General features: G+C 32.6%; 1 protein-coding gene across 2 annotated transcripts; it reads left to right on the top strand.

Moving 5' to 3' along the window:
- Nucleotides 1–668: 668 nt before the first annotated feature.
- On the top strand, nucleotides 669–11022 carry LOC148622643 (uncharacterized). Of its 2 annotated transcripts, none has more exons than XM_088572606.1 (4): nucleotides 669–748; nucleotides 2976–3356; nucleotides 7803–7997; nucleotides 9748–10280. In XM_088572606.1, the coding sequence occupies exons 2-4, from the start codon at nucleotides 3015–3017 to the stop codon at nucleotides 10135–10137; spliced, it is 927 nt and encodes a 308-aa protein (XP_088428732.1). In that variant the 5' UTR covers nucleotides 669–748; nucleotides 2976–3014; the 3' UTR covers nucleotides 10138–10280. The 2 variants fall into 2 exon arrangements, with proteins under 2 accessions (XP_088428732.1, XP_088428733.1); XM_088572607.1 differs by lacking the exon at nucleotides 669–748 and adding an exon at nucleotides 772–849 and having other exon boundaries at nucleotides 9748–11022.
- Nucleotides 11023–13513: the final 2491 nt, after the last annotated feature.

Raw genomic sequence — 13513 nt, 5'->3', positions numbered from 1 at the left:
TATACTTTTTGCACATGTACATTTTAAATAATATGAAAACATGTGCAAGAAATTTATAAGAATCCGAACTATTGTTAAAGTAGATACTTTGAAGGAGTATATTTCAATGCATATATTTAAAGAAACAGTATTCAACGGATTCTGCTTTGAGATGGGACAATTCAAATAATACAATTCAAATAAATAGTAGGATAACTTTGTAACTTCAAGTTAATGTTCATTCCATGAAAGTGTTACCACTTTACCATTTCATATTTGCTATCCACTTGAAGACCTGTGGGTTTAAAGCTTTTTTTTTCTTGGAATAATATAAAGTTTAACAATATTCACAACCAAGTTTTCCACATTAGTACTTTTCCTGTGTTAGCAAGTACAAAAAAAAAAAAAAAAAAAAAACCCACAAAATTATGTAGAAAAACACATTAAATTCCCTCAAAATACGTTGTGAGTAATATTCACAATGTGAGAAAATTCCATATGATGTGAAACATAGCCAGTATTGGGTGCCAGGTAAATTTTCTTGGGTGAGTGGCTACCTATTCATCAACTGTCCTGATAGCTTTATCAGTCCTTGTTTTGTTCAGCAGATTGGTAATACAAGAGTGTCATGGTTGTAGGAAAGTCACTGTAAAAATAAAAATCAAAGTGTCGATTTGACCGAGTCCCGATTTAACTTGTTAGTACAGGTGCCAATTTAAACAAATGGCGATTTGACTTGTAGCCAAGCTTTACGTACACACACAAATGTGTAAGTACTACACGTATTGAAACAGTGTATGATTTTTTGTTTTTGTGAATGTATGTTGTGTTGATATAAGTTACACATTTTGGTGTGTTCCTGTGATATAGGTAAGAATTACAAAACAAATGTAATATCGATATACAGATCTGATCAGTGTGCAATAATTATAAGAGGTCTGTGTCCTCATAGCAGTTATCAATACAAATTAGAACACTTCAGTTGAGAGCCAGATTGGATGTGATTGAGGCGGACTTTTTTTTTTATACAAAGTTGACCCGGAAGTAAAACTCAAGAATAAAAGGCGAAACTTGGTGGAAATACTTATTGTGGGTAGTAGTATGGCAATCCAAAAAGGACATAAATCAATATTTTGTAATATTACTATTAGAAAATAACCTTTTAATATTACAAAATCATTTTATTAATATTAGAAATTCATTTTGTAATATTAAAATTCATTTTGTAATATTAAAATTCATTTTCTAATATTACAAATTCATTTGTAATATTACTAAATGTGTGATATTTTGTAATATTACTAAATCAGGAATTTGTAATATTAGAAAATGAATTTTTAATGTTACAAAATGAATTTGTAATATTAAAATATCTATTCTAATATTGAAAAAATGATTTTGTAATATTCGAAAAATTATTTTCTAATATTACAAAATATTGATTTTTGTCCACTTTGGATTGCTATAAAAATCAGTCAATGATTTTTTATATTACAAAATGATTTTCTAATATTAAAAAAAATCATAATTAAATACAACAAATCCACTATCTAATATTAGATGATAAAATTTTAATATTAAAATATCATTTTTTTAATATTAGAAATTCAATTGAATTTTTAATATTGAAAAAGGGTTTTGTGATATTAGAAATCCAATTTGTAATGTTAGAAAATGAATTTGTAATATTAGAAAATGAATTTGTGATATTAAAAATCATTTTTAATAGTAGAAAGCACTTATTTGTAATATTAGAAAACAAACTTTTTTGATATTAGAAAATCAATTTCTAATATTAAATAATCATTTTTAATATTAGAATTTCATTTTGTAATATTAAAAATTCATTTTCTAATATTACAAATTCCTGATATAGTAATATTACAAAATATCACACATTTAGTAATATTACAAATTAAATTTGTAATATTAGAAAATGAATTTGTAATATTAGAAATTGAATTTGTAATATTAGAAAATGAGTTTGTAATATTGAAAAATCACTTTGCAATATTGCAAAATCAGTCACATTTTTTAATATTGTGCAAAATGATTTTCTAATATTAAAAAAATCTTAATTGAATACAACATATCCATTTTCTAATATTAGAAAATTAATTTCTAATATTAAAAAATGAATTTTTAATATTAGAAATTCAATTGAATTCTTAATATCAAAAAATATTTTTTTAATATTAAAAAAGGAATTTGAAATATTAGAAATCAAATTTGTAATATTAAAAAATAAATTTGTAATGTTAAAAAATCATTTTTTAATATTAGAAAATACTCATTTTTGTCCACTTTGGCTTGCCATATAGTAGAGCATATGTAGCAATCAGGGGCGGGCCCAAGTTAGGGTGTAATGGGCGTACGCCCCACACTTTTCAAAGAAAATAACCTCAATAATCTGTCGTAATCTGCACGTGGTAATCTGCTAAATATTATTATGAATATGGCAATTTGTCATATTCATTCATTTTAACATGTCGTAGCTTTTCTTTTATACTGATTCTCGTAATAAACTAATTAGGGCTCCCCTTCTTAATATCCTGGATCCGCCCTAGGCGATTCTTGTGAAAAAGTGTAAAATAGTGTTAAAACTATCCGGAAAAAAATCAGGTCCTTACCCGATTGGGTTAGATCTCTGTACCAGTTGGCTGTTTCGCAACAATGCATTATTTTGCACGAACTTTAAGAGATAAAATCATGAAAAAAAACGAGCGGAAAAGGTTTCACTTTTTTCCCAACAATACCATACCTGCTTACATTTCCTGGTATCCTGATTTTATACATCCTGTCATTTGACAGTCTATTAGTTACGACCTAGAAAGTCAAAGAACTTTAATAAGTGACACATTTCTTAGCTTTATATATATATAATTCTGATGTTTACAACCTTTGGTTTTATCTATTGATAACAAATGTGCTTGTTATATATATATATATATATTATTGTCATTAGTCAGGGAGCATACATGAACATTACTTTTCAGTCTCCTCATGGAGTACATCAGTCTGCAATGTAGCTGAGAATGGTTAAAACTCGGACATATCTTTCAGGAGCAGCTTGTGTGGCTCTGACTTATTTGATGTATCGTTTCTTTGATGAAATTTTCAACACCCTTCAGTTCAATTTAAACATAGATAAAAACCCTCTCTATATAAGACATGAGAGATCCAGTGTCAATTATTTGCAAGAAATGGCAGAATTGAATCAAGACAAAGTAAGCATGGATGACCCAAGACTGATCAAATTGATTCGAAACTATTGGATAGAAAATCCATCCGACGATGAATACAATCTGTCAAAGCCAAAACTTCTAGATCCTTCAGCGGGACAAGCAGCATTTGTAGACAATAGAATGCAGTTCAAGGTGAGTGCAAATTTCACCTTAAAGTGGAAATAAATCAATGATAGTCTTTAACCAGTAAAATGGTAAAAGCACATAATCAGTGACATAACCTAATCGCTTTTAGTCGTTATTTGGCAGATCTAAAAAATTATTACTATTATTGAGCTCATCTGGCCAAAAGGGTCTTGTGAGCCATTGCAATCACTTGACATCCGTCGTCATCGACGTTGTCGTCTATGAATTTTTTTTTCAAATATCTTCTCTGAAAATACTCGACAGATTTTAATGAGTTTGCTTGAATTTTCCTTAGATTATAATGCACAAAATGTACGTTTGGATTTTCGATACGTTGAAAAACATTGCCGCTATGTCTTTTTGTAGAACATAAGGGATAAAGCCATTTATTTCAAGGTACATATCCAAAAACCATGAGGTAAAGAGAAAATGAGGGCGACCAGTCTTCTTCGGCTTAAAGGACTTTATAAAAGCCTCCATTAGATCAAAGTTGTAGGACGACTCTTTGTAAGAGTTATTGCCCTTGACAGACGAAAATTACATTTTCTTGCAGTTTTCAGCCAATATCTTGATAGCCATAGTAGATAAATTAATGGCATTAATGAAATAATGATCATTATGATAAGGCCTACAAATGTCTCTATTTGGATTGACGTTGTAAGATGACCCCTTTTTAGTTATTACCCTTGAAAGAAGAAGAATGACATTTTTTGTAGGTTTTAGCCAATATTTGGAGAACCATAGTAGATAGAAGAAAACCTTCAATTGATGATATGCTCTACAAAAGTCTTCACAGGTGGTAGTTGTAGGAAGTTTTAGAAATCCAGTTTTTAGTCGATATCTATAAAACATAGTAGATATTAAAAACCTTTAAATTGATGAAATGATCATTATGATCAGGCCTTCAAAACTTTTCAATGGGTTGAGTTTTGGGACGATTCCTTGTTAGAGATGTTGCCCGTGAAAGGCGAAAAATTGCATTTTTACAGTTTCTATACGCCCGTCTAAGACGGGACGTATTATGGTATACCATTGTCCGTCCGTCCGTCCATCCGTTGTCCACACTTAGGACAATAACTCAAAAACACTTTACCAACTTTACTGAAACTGGTGAATTGTTCATATCTATTGATGTAAGCTCCCTTTCGATTTTGATAAATTTCATATTTTTCGTTTCTGTGTTATGAATTTTTTCCTTAAAAAAGAGGGATTTTCAATTTTTCGAACAATAACTCAAAAACACTTTCACCAACTTTTATGAAACTTTGGTGAATTGTTCATATTTATTAACATAAGTTCCCTTTCGATTTTTATAAATTTCAGATTTTTCGTTTCTGTGTTATGAATTTTTTTTAATAAAAAAGGGAGATTTTCAAGTTTTCGGACAATAACTCAAAAGCGCTTTCACCTACTTTTATGAAACTTTGGTGCATTGTTCATGTCTATTGATGTAACTCCCTTTCAATTTTAATAAATTTCAGATTTTTCGTTTCCGTGTTTTGAATTCTTATACTTAAAAAAGGGGGATTTTCAAGTTTTCGCACAATAACTCAAAAACACTTTCCATAGCTTTTATGAAACTAGTGAATTATTTATATCTACTGATGTAAGCTTGCTTTCGATTTTTATATTTTTCAGGTTTTTCGTTTCCATGTTATGATGTTTTATTCTTGAAAAAAGCCTGAAACGACCAAGGGAATTTTCTTCGTTGAAAAATCGTTTAAGAGTAATCAAGGGAACCAAGGTTACAGCGGTAATCAAAAGAATGTAATCCAGGGACAAAGACCAGACATGGAAAACAGACATACACAACAAAGAACATGAAGTAACTAAAATCATACATACAAAGTAACAAAAGTAAATGAGCAACTCGGACTCCACTAAAAACTAGGAGCATGGACCAGGTGCACCAGTAGGGTAAGCGTCTTCTGCTTTTCTAGAAACACCCGCCGAGTTGCTCATAAAAAGACAAACGAGGAAAGGAAAACTATGACCCGTTGAATAAAGCAGTTTTCATGGTGCTGATGGATACACCATAACGATCCACGAGTTCATGATGCGAAGGTACATGGTAACTTTCATGTAAATCATGTAAATTCATTAAAAGCATAAGGACAAGTTAAAAAGGCAATCGGCGTATCATGCGCGTAAAGCGCAGTTCTTTATTAGACAATGTCTTGAAAACCATTGTTGATACATAAAAATTGAATGGATGAAAAAATCTTTTTATGTTTTAAGGTACGAGTTCACAATTAATTCCCCTTGACTTTTCGTTGTATGCGAATATAGTTCCTGTTTTTTAGTGTGTTTCTTCCTGATTTTTTTCTTTGCTGTCATAAACTTTATTGCTTAGTATTTACTGCAGAAATCTAGGGCAAGGATCAAATTTACAAGGATTTTTTCATTCTGTAATTTTATGTGGAAGTCGTGATTTGGTCCTATGAAAGAAGGTCAAAATTTAGGACATTTGGCAGTGGTCACTTTTCATGTCTACGGGGCCTCGAAGCAAAGTTGCTAAAAATAAAAAAAATGATGGTGAATTTTTTTGACACTCGTATAGAAATCTGCTTTTATACATGTTTCCATATTGGTGAAGATTAATTGAGTTTGAAGCGGTGGAATTTTTTATATGTCAAGATGGGTCTGACGAAATGCACTACGAAATTAATTGTGTTCTGGCACCAGAATGCAGTTCAACTTGTAGGATGTCTCCTGGTTTGAGTTATAGCCCTTAAGGTAAAGATACATTTTATTAACGTCGGTGATAACAAACGTCAACAACTAACATAAGCTTTGTAGAGCTTTTTAACTGATGGCGAGATTAACGACTGTTTGGCTAATGTGAGCGTCTCTCATGGTCGCCAGGCTTGTAGGTGGAAAGTCCGATATTCCAGGCTGGAAAATCGGTGAAACCCCCGGGCTAGGGTAGGTGCCAGAAAACCTGGACACATGTGGGACTCTAACCCTCGTGACGACCTCGTGATTACAAGCTTAAGTTCACCGCCTTAACAACTTGGCCGACCTGCTCATCTTGAAAGAGGAAAATAATGTTTCATGCAGTTTTTAGCCAATATATTGAAAACCATAATAAATGATCTTTACAATAAATTCTACAAAAGTCCTCTTAAGATTGTTATTGAAGGTTACTTCGTGATTTAAAGACAAGACATTGTTATTGTTGAATGGCGAAAATAGACGTTTTTTTCAGCTTTTAGTATGAAATCTGCCATGAAGTTGTTAGATTGGCTGTTCAGAGAGTGGGCTTTCTTTCTTGTTGTTGTTCTTCTAAGCTTTTCTTACAGTATGTTATTAGGCTTTCCGTTGTTCTGTGTTGTTCTGTCTGTAAGTCGTTGTTCGGTGTTTTTTTTTGTTTTAAGAAAAGTGAAATCTGTCATGAAGTTGTTAGATTGGCTATTTCTTTCTTGTTGTTCTTCTTAGCTGTTCTAGCAGTATGGTATTAGGCTTCTTGTTGTTTAGTTGTTCTGTGTTGTCGAAGTCGTTGGTGGCTTTCTGTCTTGCTCTTTTTGTTCGGCTTGGCTGTTCTGGTTTTAAGCTTACTGACGTTATTTGGCGGTTGTCATACTGTTGATGTATTAGCCAGTGTTTTCAGTATTCCACGTCTGTGCCGTTTCGTTATAACTTTTCCAATAATTGTATTTTTTATTTTTTTTTCTGTCTGAGTATTTTCAGGATATTTTTTTTTTAAATGTCATATTGACTTACAACATTTTATTGGAACTTTTAACACTGGGCTTGAATGGCAGTATCAGTTTATACAAGTATAATGAATTGATATGCCAGGCAAGCCCAAGCAGACTAAAATTTTAAACTTTTGAAAAATGCCTCATCCTGGCATCATTAATTCAAAAGTCTTTAGGAGATGTCACGGAACTTTACATGTTTTTTTTTTCAATTATTCAAAAAATGGACCGGTGCACCTGGTCCATGCTTCCAGTTTTTAGTGGAGTCCGAGTTGCTCATTTACTTTTGTTACTTTGAATGTATGATTTTAATTACTTTATGTTCTTTGTTGTGTATGTCTGTTTTCCATGTCTGGTCTTTGTCCCTGGATTACATTCTTTTGATTACCGCTATAACCTTGGTTCCCTTGATTACTCTTTCAAGTTGATGGAGCCCATACACATTTTTATACCCCTGATTTGAAGCGGGAGGTATATAATGATCATGGTGTTCCACCGTTCTTTAGTTTGTCCATCTACACTTTATTATTTATAGATCATTCCCATTACCCATCAAACACACTTTTTTTATTTTACCAGACGCTTTTTATAGGTATACCATATCGCGGACATCACTGTTAACTCCAGCAATATTAACTTTCTGTTTGACGACTTTGTAAGGAGCGCGGGTGAGGGTATCCTTGTTTTTTCTAGTTTTTAAAATGTGATAATTGAGATTTATTGAATCACTTGATCTACTTAAAACATTCAGGAGCATGGATTCTTTGTTGAATGTGGTGCTTTAGACGGTGAATTGAGATCTAACACATTAATGTTAGAAAGACTGAGAAGATGGGATGGTCTACTAATAGAAGCTGACCCAGACAACTACAGATTGCTAAAACAGAAACACAGGAAAGCTTTCACTATTAACGCATGTCTTAGTGTTTATAACTACCCTGTCATAGTAAGTAGATATCAGTTGTGTAATTACCTTAAAACCTAACATTGTAGGAAGTCCATGTGTAGTACTTGATTATAGCTTGTCAAAATGAAATTGGAAAGTTTATAGTAACAACTTCAGCATGCTTGTTTGTCTTTGATACGACAAGTCAACAAATTGATACTCCAGCAATGCTAGTGGTTGTCTGGCAAGCTATTTTCTGACTTGGTGCCATCCTAACCTCTAGCATCTGACATGTTGAAAGCCATCGCAGATGTTAATTAGCTAAACTTGTATGGCAAACCGTTGTGGAATTTATTCCCCATTTATTGATATCAATAAATTATTTACAACTTTTGTTTTCTCTGTATTTATTTTCAATTGCCAATTTTCACAATAAATTGCGAATTTATTCAACAAAACCTGTCACATGTATATGAAAAAAAAAACAACAACAGCAAAACCCAAGCCGTGTCGTGCCCTTAAATTGAATTACTTTCTCAAGGGAATGGGACTCTTCAACCGTAACTATATGATTTATTCTAACACTTCAACATTATTATTATATATACTAATAATAAATCAAATATGGATGGTCACCCCTTTGCGTGTCTTGAAGTAAGCTGTTTCAATTTCATACTGAATAATATAGCAGAATACACACTTGCACACTTAGACCCATTTGATAACGAAATATACCGTATATAACGGGTATCTGGTTTACCGTTGTCATGTGCCGAAATCGATTAGTACCGAAATGACAGTAACATTGGATATTACCCGGCATGCGAGTCTTCCGGAAGAAGATTTAATAACATGTTAATAATTCGTTCTATTTATTGATATTAATAAATGATTTATCAACATGTTAATTATTCATCTATTTATTGATATTAATGAATCGTTTATGCACATGTTGATAAATATTTATTAACATGTTATTATATATTGATTAACATGTTATTAAATATTTATTGATATCAATAATGGGGAATAAATTCCACAACGGCTTGCTATAAACATGTGTTTTGAAATACTTTATGTTTTTTATTTACATAAAGAAGTTTAACCTACCGGAAATTGAACGATAAAAATCCTAAATATTTGTTAAACATTTGAACTGAAGACAGTTGTCAAAATGACCAGCAATTTTGAATTAGTCACTAATTTTACGGAATACAATATATTTTTTGACAAAACGAACTTAAAGTAGGTAAAGGCAATTCGTTGGTTTATTTGAAGTGTTCGTTTCGCACATTTAAAAATCCGTAATTTTATCAACCGGAATTGCACACTCATAAAGCTAAAAAACCAAATATGAAGTTCATTTTAACTGCTTATTCAAAAGATGTCCAGGATTTCTGGATTTTATCATCAGGTAGGTCATTGTTTTTCTTTAGTCACCTTCTTCTGTGTAATGGTAAAGAAACTGTGTAAAACGTTTTAAATGGAAAATAGTTTACTATAATTCTGCCGATTTCAAGGAACGGCGGAACGAGCGTTATGCAATATGGCGCTCGGAAGTAAGAGGTTGGGTATGGAGGAACGGAGTCCCAACCTCCTAATTTGTAGGAGTAAACAAATTGACAGAGTTGTCTATTTTTCTCTCTATGCCTTGGTCGATGATCAGTACTTATGAGTGAGCGGCAATGTCAAAGCTAAATAGTTGTAAAGCAGTTCCATGAACTATGAATCGGCGTGCTTTCATACATATGCATCACACATGTAGGAATAGCAAATATTTATAAACTTAGTCCCAATTTTGTATTTGTAGATGCGGTTTAAACAGAGGTTTAACCAAGGGAAACTTGTAGAAAATGATGCTGACTTGGGCGGAAAGAAAGGAACAATTATAACTGTACAGTGCTTCCCTTTATATTCAATACTGCTAGCTCTGAATGTAGCTCAGATAGATTTCTTTAGTCTGGATGTCGAAGGAAAGGAACTTGAAGTGCTTCAAACAGTTCCGTTCAATAAGTTAAATATAGATATGATGACAGTTGAATTCAAACATATAGATTTGGGAGAGGAATACCTGAAAAACTATGTAGAAAGTAAGGGATATGTTTCTCTGGTAAAAATAGGTCATTATAATAACTGGGCTAATGATATAATATTCAGGAAAATGACAGAACCACCGCACAGGCATGTTTTACAGGATTAGTGCTGTCATTTCTATAGAATAACATCAAAGCACCGTAGAACTATGGCAAATAATACTGAAGAAGAATGCTGGACTTCCGATTATGGGCTTATATGACAGCTAGAATACAAATACACAAACGTGATTAAAACATGTAGAAGAAAGTTGTATATACATGTAGTTACATAAGCCGTTAGATGACATCACACTGAGATATTACTTCAATGTGGACTGAACAACTCTCAAATACATATAAAGGTTTAAAAAAAATGAAGTAGGAAAATACAAAGGTCCCCGGTATAATGGTAACCTAATGCCAAATAGTTCATATAAATCTGTAGGATGCCAACATAATGGCACATAAAAGTAAATGTATGGGAGGTTTTTATAAGCAGATGACCATATTTTAGTGCTTGTTAATTCTTTTCTGTCATGAAAAGTGGTAAAAGAAGAATTCATATTGACTGAACAAAGTTGTGCTGTTTTGGGGATAAATTGAACTTCAAGTCCATTACTTTCATTGTAAACACAATTTCTAATTTATATCCTTCAGAAATCAGAAAGTTTTATCGTTTTACTACTAGAGAATTTCTAGAATTTTTTAACCGTCCTTCTCTGAACATAAAGCACATGCTTATCCTTTAAAATGACCGTGGTTTGTTTTTATGTGTGATTGTGCTTACGACTATTTCTTTCCAAATTTCTGTTTATAAGGCCTGTAATACTAAATGTACGGTACAAAATATGTAATCCGTACCCAAAAATGTTTTGCCAATTATTATTACGAAATACTTAGTAGTGCGATATACATTTTATATCTTGAAATTTGACCCTATGTTAATGTACTGCTTTGTGATAGCAAGATCAAATTCCGGCAGTTTCAGAATATAATTTGATAACGGCGTATGTATTATGGTGATTTTTGTTACTTTACTCTTATTTTGTCAATCTCCGATATTTTCCCACTGTTTCCAAGTTATCTACTATGTTTACATCATGATGCTTAGTTAAAATTAATGATTTCGCCCTAGTGTAAATGGGGCGGAGCTGCATTATTGTTGCCAGATTATTACCGGATTATACTCGCTTGCAATATGGCGGCTGACGACACAGGCGAAGCAGGACATGCTTACCCTTCTGGAGCATCTCGTGTCACTTTCGTTTTTTTCTGTGAGAGTTCATATTGCTAGTGCTTTAGTTTTTTTTTATAGTTTTTTGGGGAAAGGGGGGGATGCGTCATGTTCCCCTTATTTTCATTTTTTAGTTGTGAATATATCTTTTCTAATTCGGTTCGCAACATTGTGTATGTAGATCGTTTCTCTATCATGTTTTCACGTTTAGACCATGTTTTTTTTTGGAATTTGACGTTTTTGAATCACTTCGGTATTTTTTTCCCCGATATTCTGAAAATTGCAGGAGATGCACAGAAGTCCGTTTCAATTCATTACAAGTCATAAAGATATCTATATTTTTCAAATATTGTTTTTATGGCGAATTTTCTGTTTTCAAAGGGTACAACATGTGTAACCAGAAAGTGCCAAACTGATAATTAACTATTTCTCACTTTCTTGTCCGAATTTTACATTTTTCTGAAAACATTGAGAGGTTTTAAAAACTTCAGTTTAATACTTTGGGTAAATCTTCGACACATTTTGGTGGTATGTCGGAGTGTAATATCTGTACCGTACTTAGAAAGTCACATAACTTTATGGACATATATTTAGAACTTGGCCATTTTCCTCTGAATTCTGACCTTATGTAGGGCCAATTAAAAAAATGGACGAAATTTTCATTAGAGACTGTAGAAAAACCCTTTATTGGTGAATCTGTGAAGAAAAAGTGGATAGAAGAAAAGTACAAAAAATAAAAACAAACATCGTTGAAAATGCATTTTCGACAATTTTGCTCTATAGGCTAAAAACCACTAATTCCACTTCCCATAGGCTTCTATGCTAATTTCACAATATTCAATGGCTTCTCTGGACTTTACCTTAACTTTAACCTGCAGAGGACTATATATCAGCATGATTCTACATATGTCAGCTCACAATCCTCAGAATGGCACGTGGGGTTAGCAGACGTGCAGTGCAGTACTGGTCACCGGAAGTGAAGGGTCTATAAATAGCATGGGAAATCTCAGTGTTTTCACAAGATAGGGGTATATTTAAAAATCATTATGGAGATTAGGCTTCACATCACAAGAAGCAAAATGCACCTATAAAATGTACAGAAATATTTTTCCTTTCAGAAACTGTTTAAATTTTTTAAATGAGATGAGAACTTTTTTCACAGCACTATGAGGAACAGGGGTCATTTCTGCGTAGGACTATTTTTGCGTACGTTCCAAATGCTCATTGGTTGAATTGGTGGTCTGTAACCTATACTGTACACTTCGGGCGGGAATTTCCAAAGAAGCACTGTTGCAAGCATTACAACATATGGGATTTTTTTGTACTGTGATTTAAGAAAACACACCTTTTAAAGCGCTAGATGGTTGGTGATGTGCTTTTAGTCAAAATGTAAATTTTTGGTTAAACAAGCTCTAGACCAATCGATGCCTGGACTTGAATCGCACTGCAGCTGTGATTTATCGTTGTGTTTATAGTTATTGAGTAAAATGCGACGAAAGAGGTATTACAGACGGAGATACGGAACTTAAGAACATGATTCCTATGAAACTAGAAGGATAAAATATTATACAATTATTAAATGGGTTGGATGCAATAGATCAGAATATTTGTACTGAGGTACTGAGAATGATGAAGTGTTCTATTGCAGGAGACCAACGGCCTGTTTTATTACCTAATTTGTCTATGAGATATAATAAAGAATGGAAATGGGGAATATGTCAAAGAGACAACCATTCGACCAGGAATAGGAAATTGACCGCTCCATGTTTACGAATTGGCAGACGAGAGTCACATCTACGTTTTTACACACGAATTTTTGGTTTGTAAATTCCAATTCAATGAAGCGCTTAAAAAAGTTCAACCAATCAAAAGACTTAGTTAAAGGTCATTATGGGGTCAGTGCAATAGCCTCATCAAGGAGACTATTGCACCGTGCAATAGTACATCGACAGTGCAATAGATCGCCCTGTCCTGAATAAATTTTTAAAATAGAGAAAAATATGTGTATATTTAATAAACAAGATAAAACCTTATAATTGGGTAATAATACTGATTATTAACCAACATATAGTTATATGGTTACATACCAAGTTTTTTTTTTAATTCTGTAGACTTAGAAGAGTTGCAATGACAAGCTGATACATGAATGTCTAAGTTCAAAGCTCCTATAAATATACGAGAATCCAAATTTACGGTTGATATGCACAACAATATATAGTGTTCTTGCTACATACCAAGTTACAGGAATTTCTGTTGCGTAGTCTTGG

Source organism: Perna viridis, chromosome 3 (assembly GCF_037379345.1).
Source record: "Perna viridis isolate PV_CMFRI_1.1 ecotype Kerala chromosome 3, ASM3737934v1, whole genome shotgun sequence".
Lineage (NCBI taxonomy): Eukaryota > Metazoa > Mollusca > Bivalvia > Mytilida > Mytilidae > Perna > Perna viridis.
The sequence above is the reverse complement of the archived record's forward strand: the minus strand, read 5'-3'. Positions and strand labels throughout refer to the sequence as shown.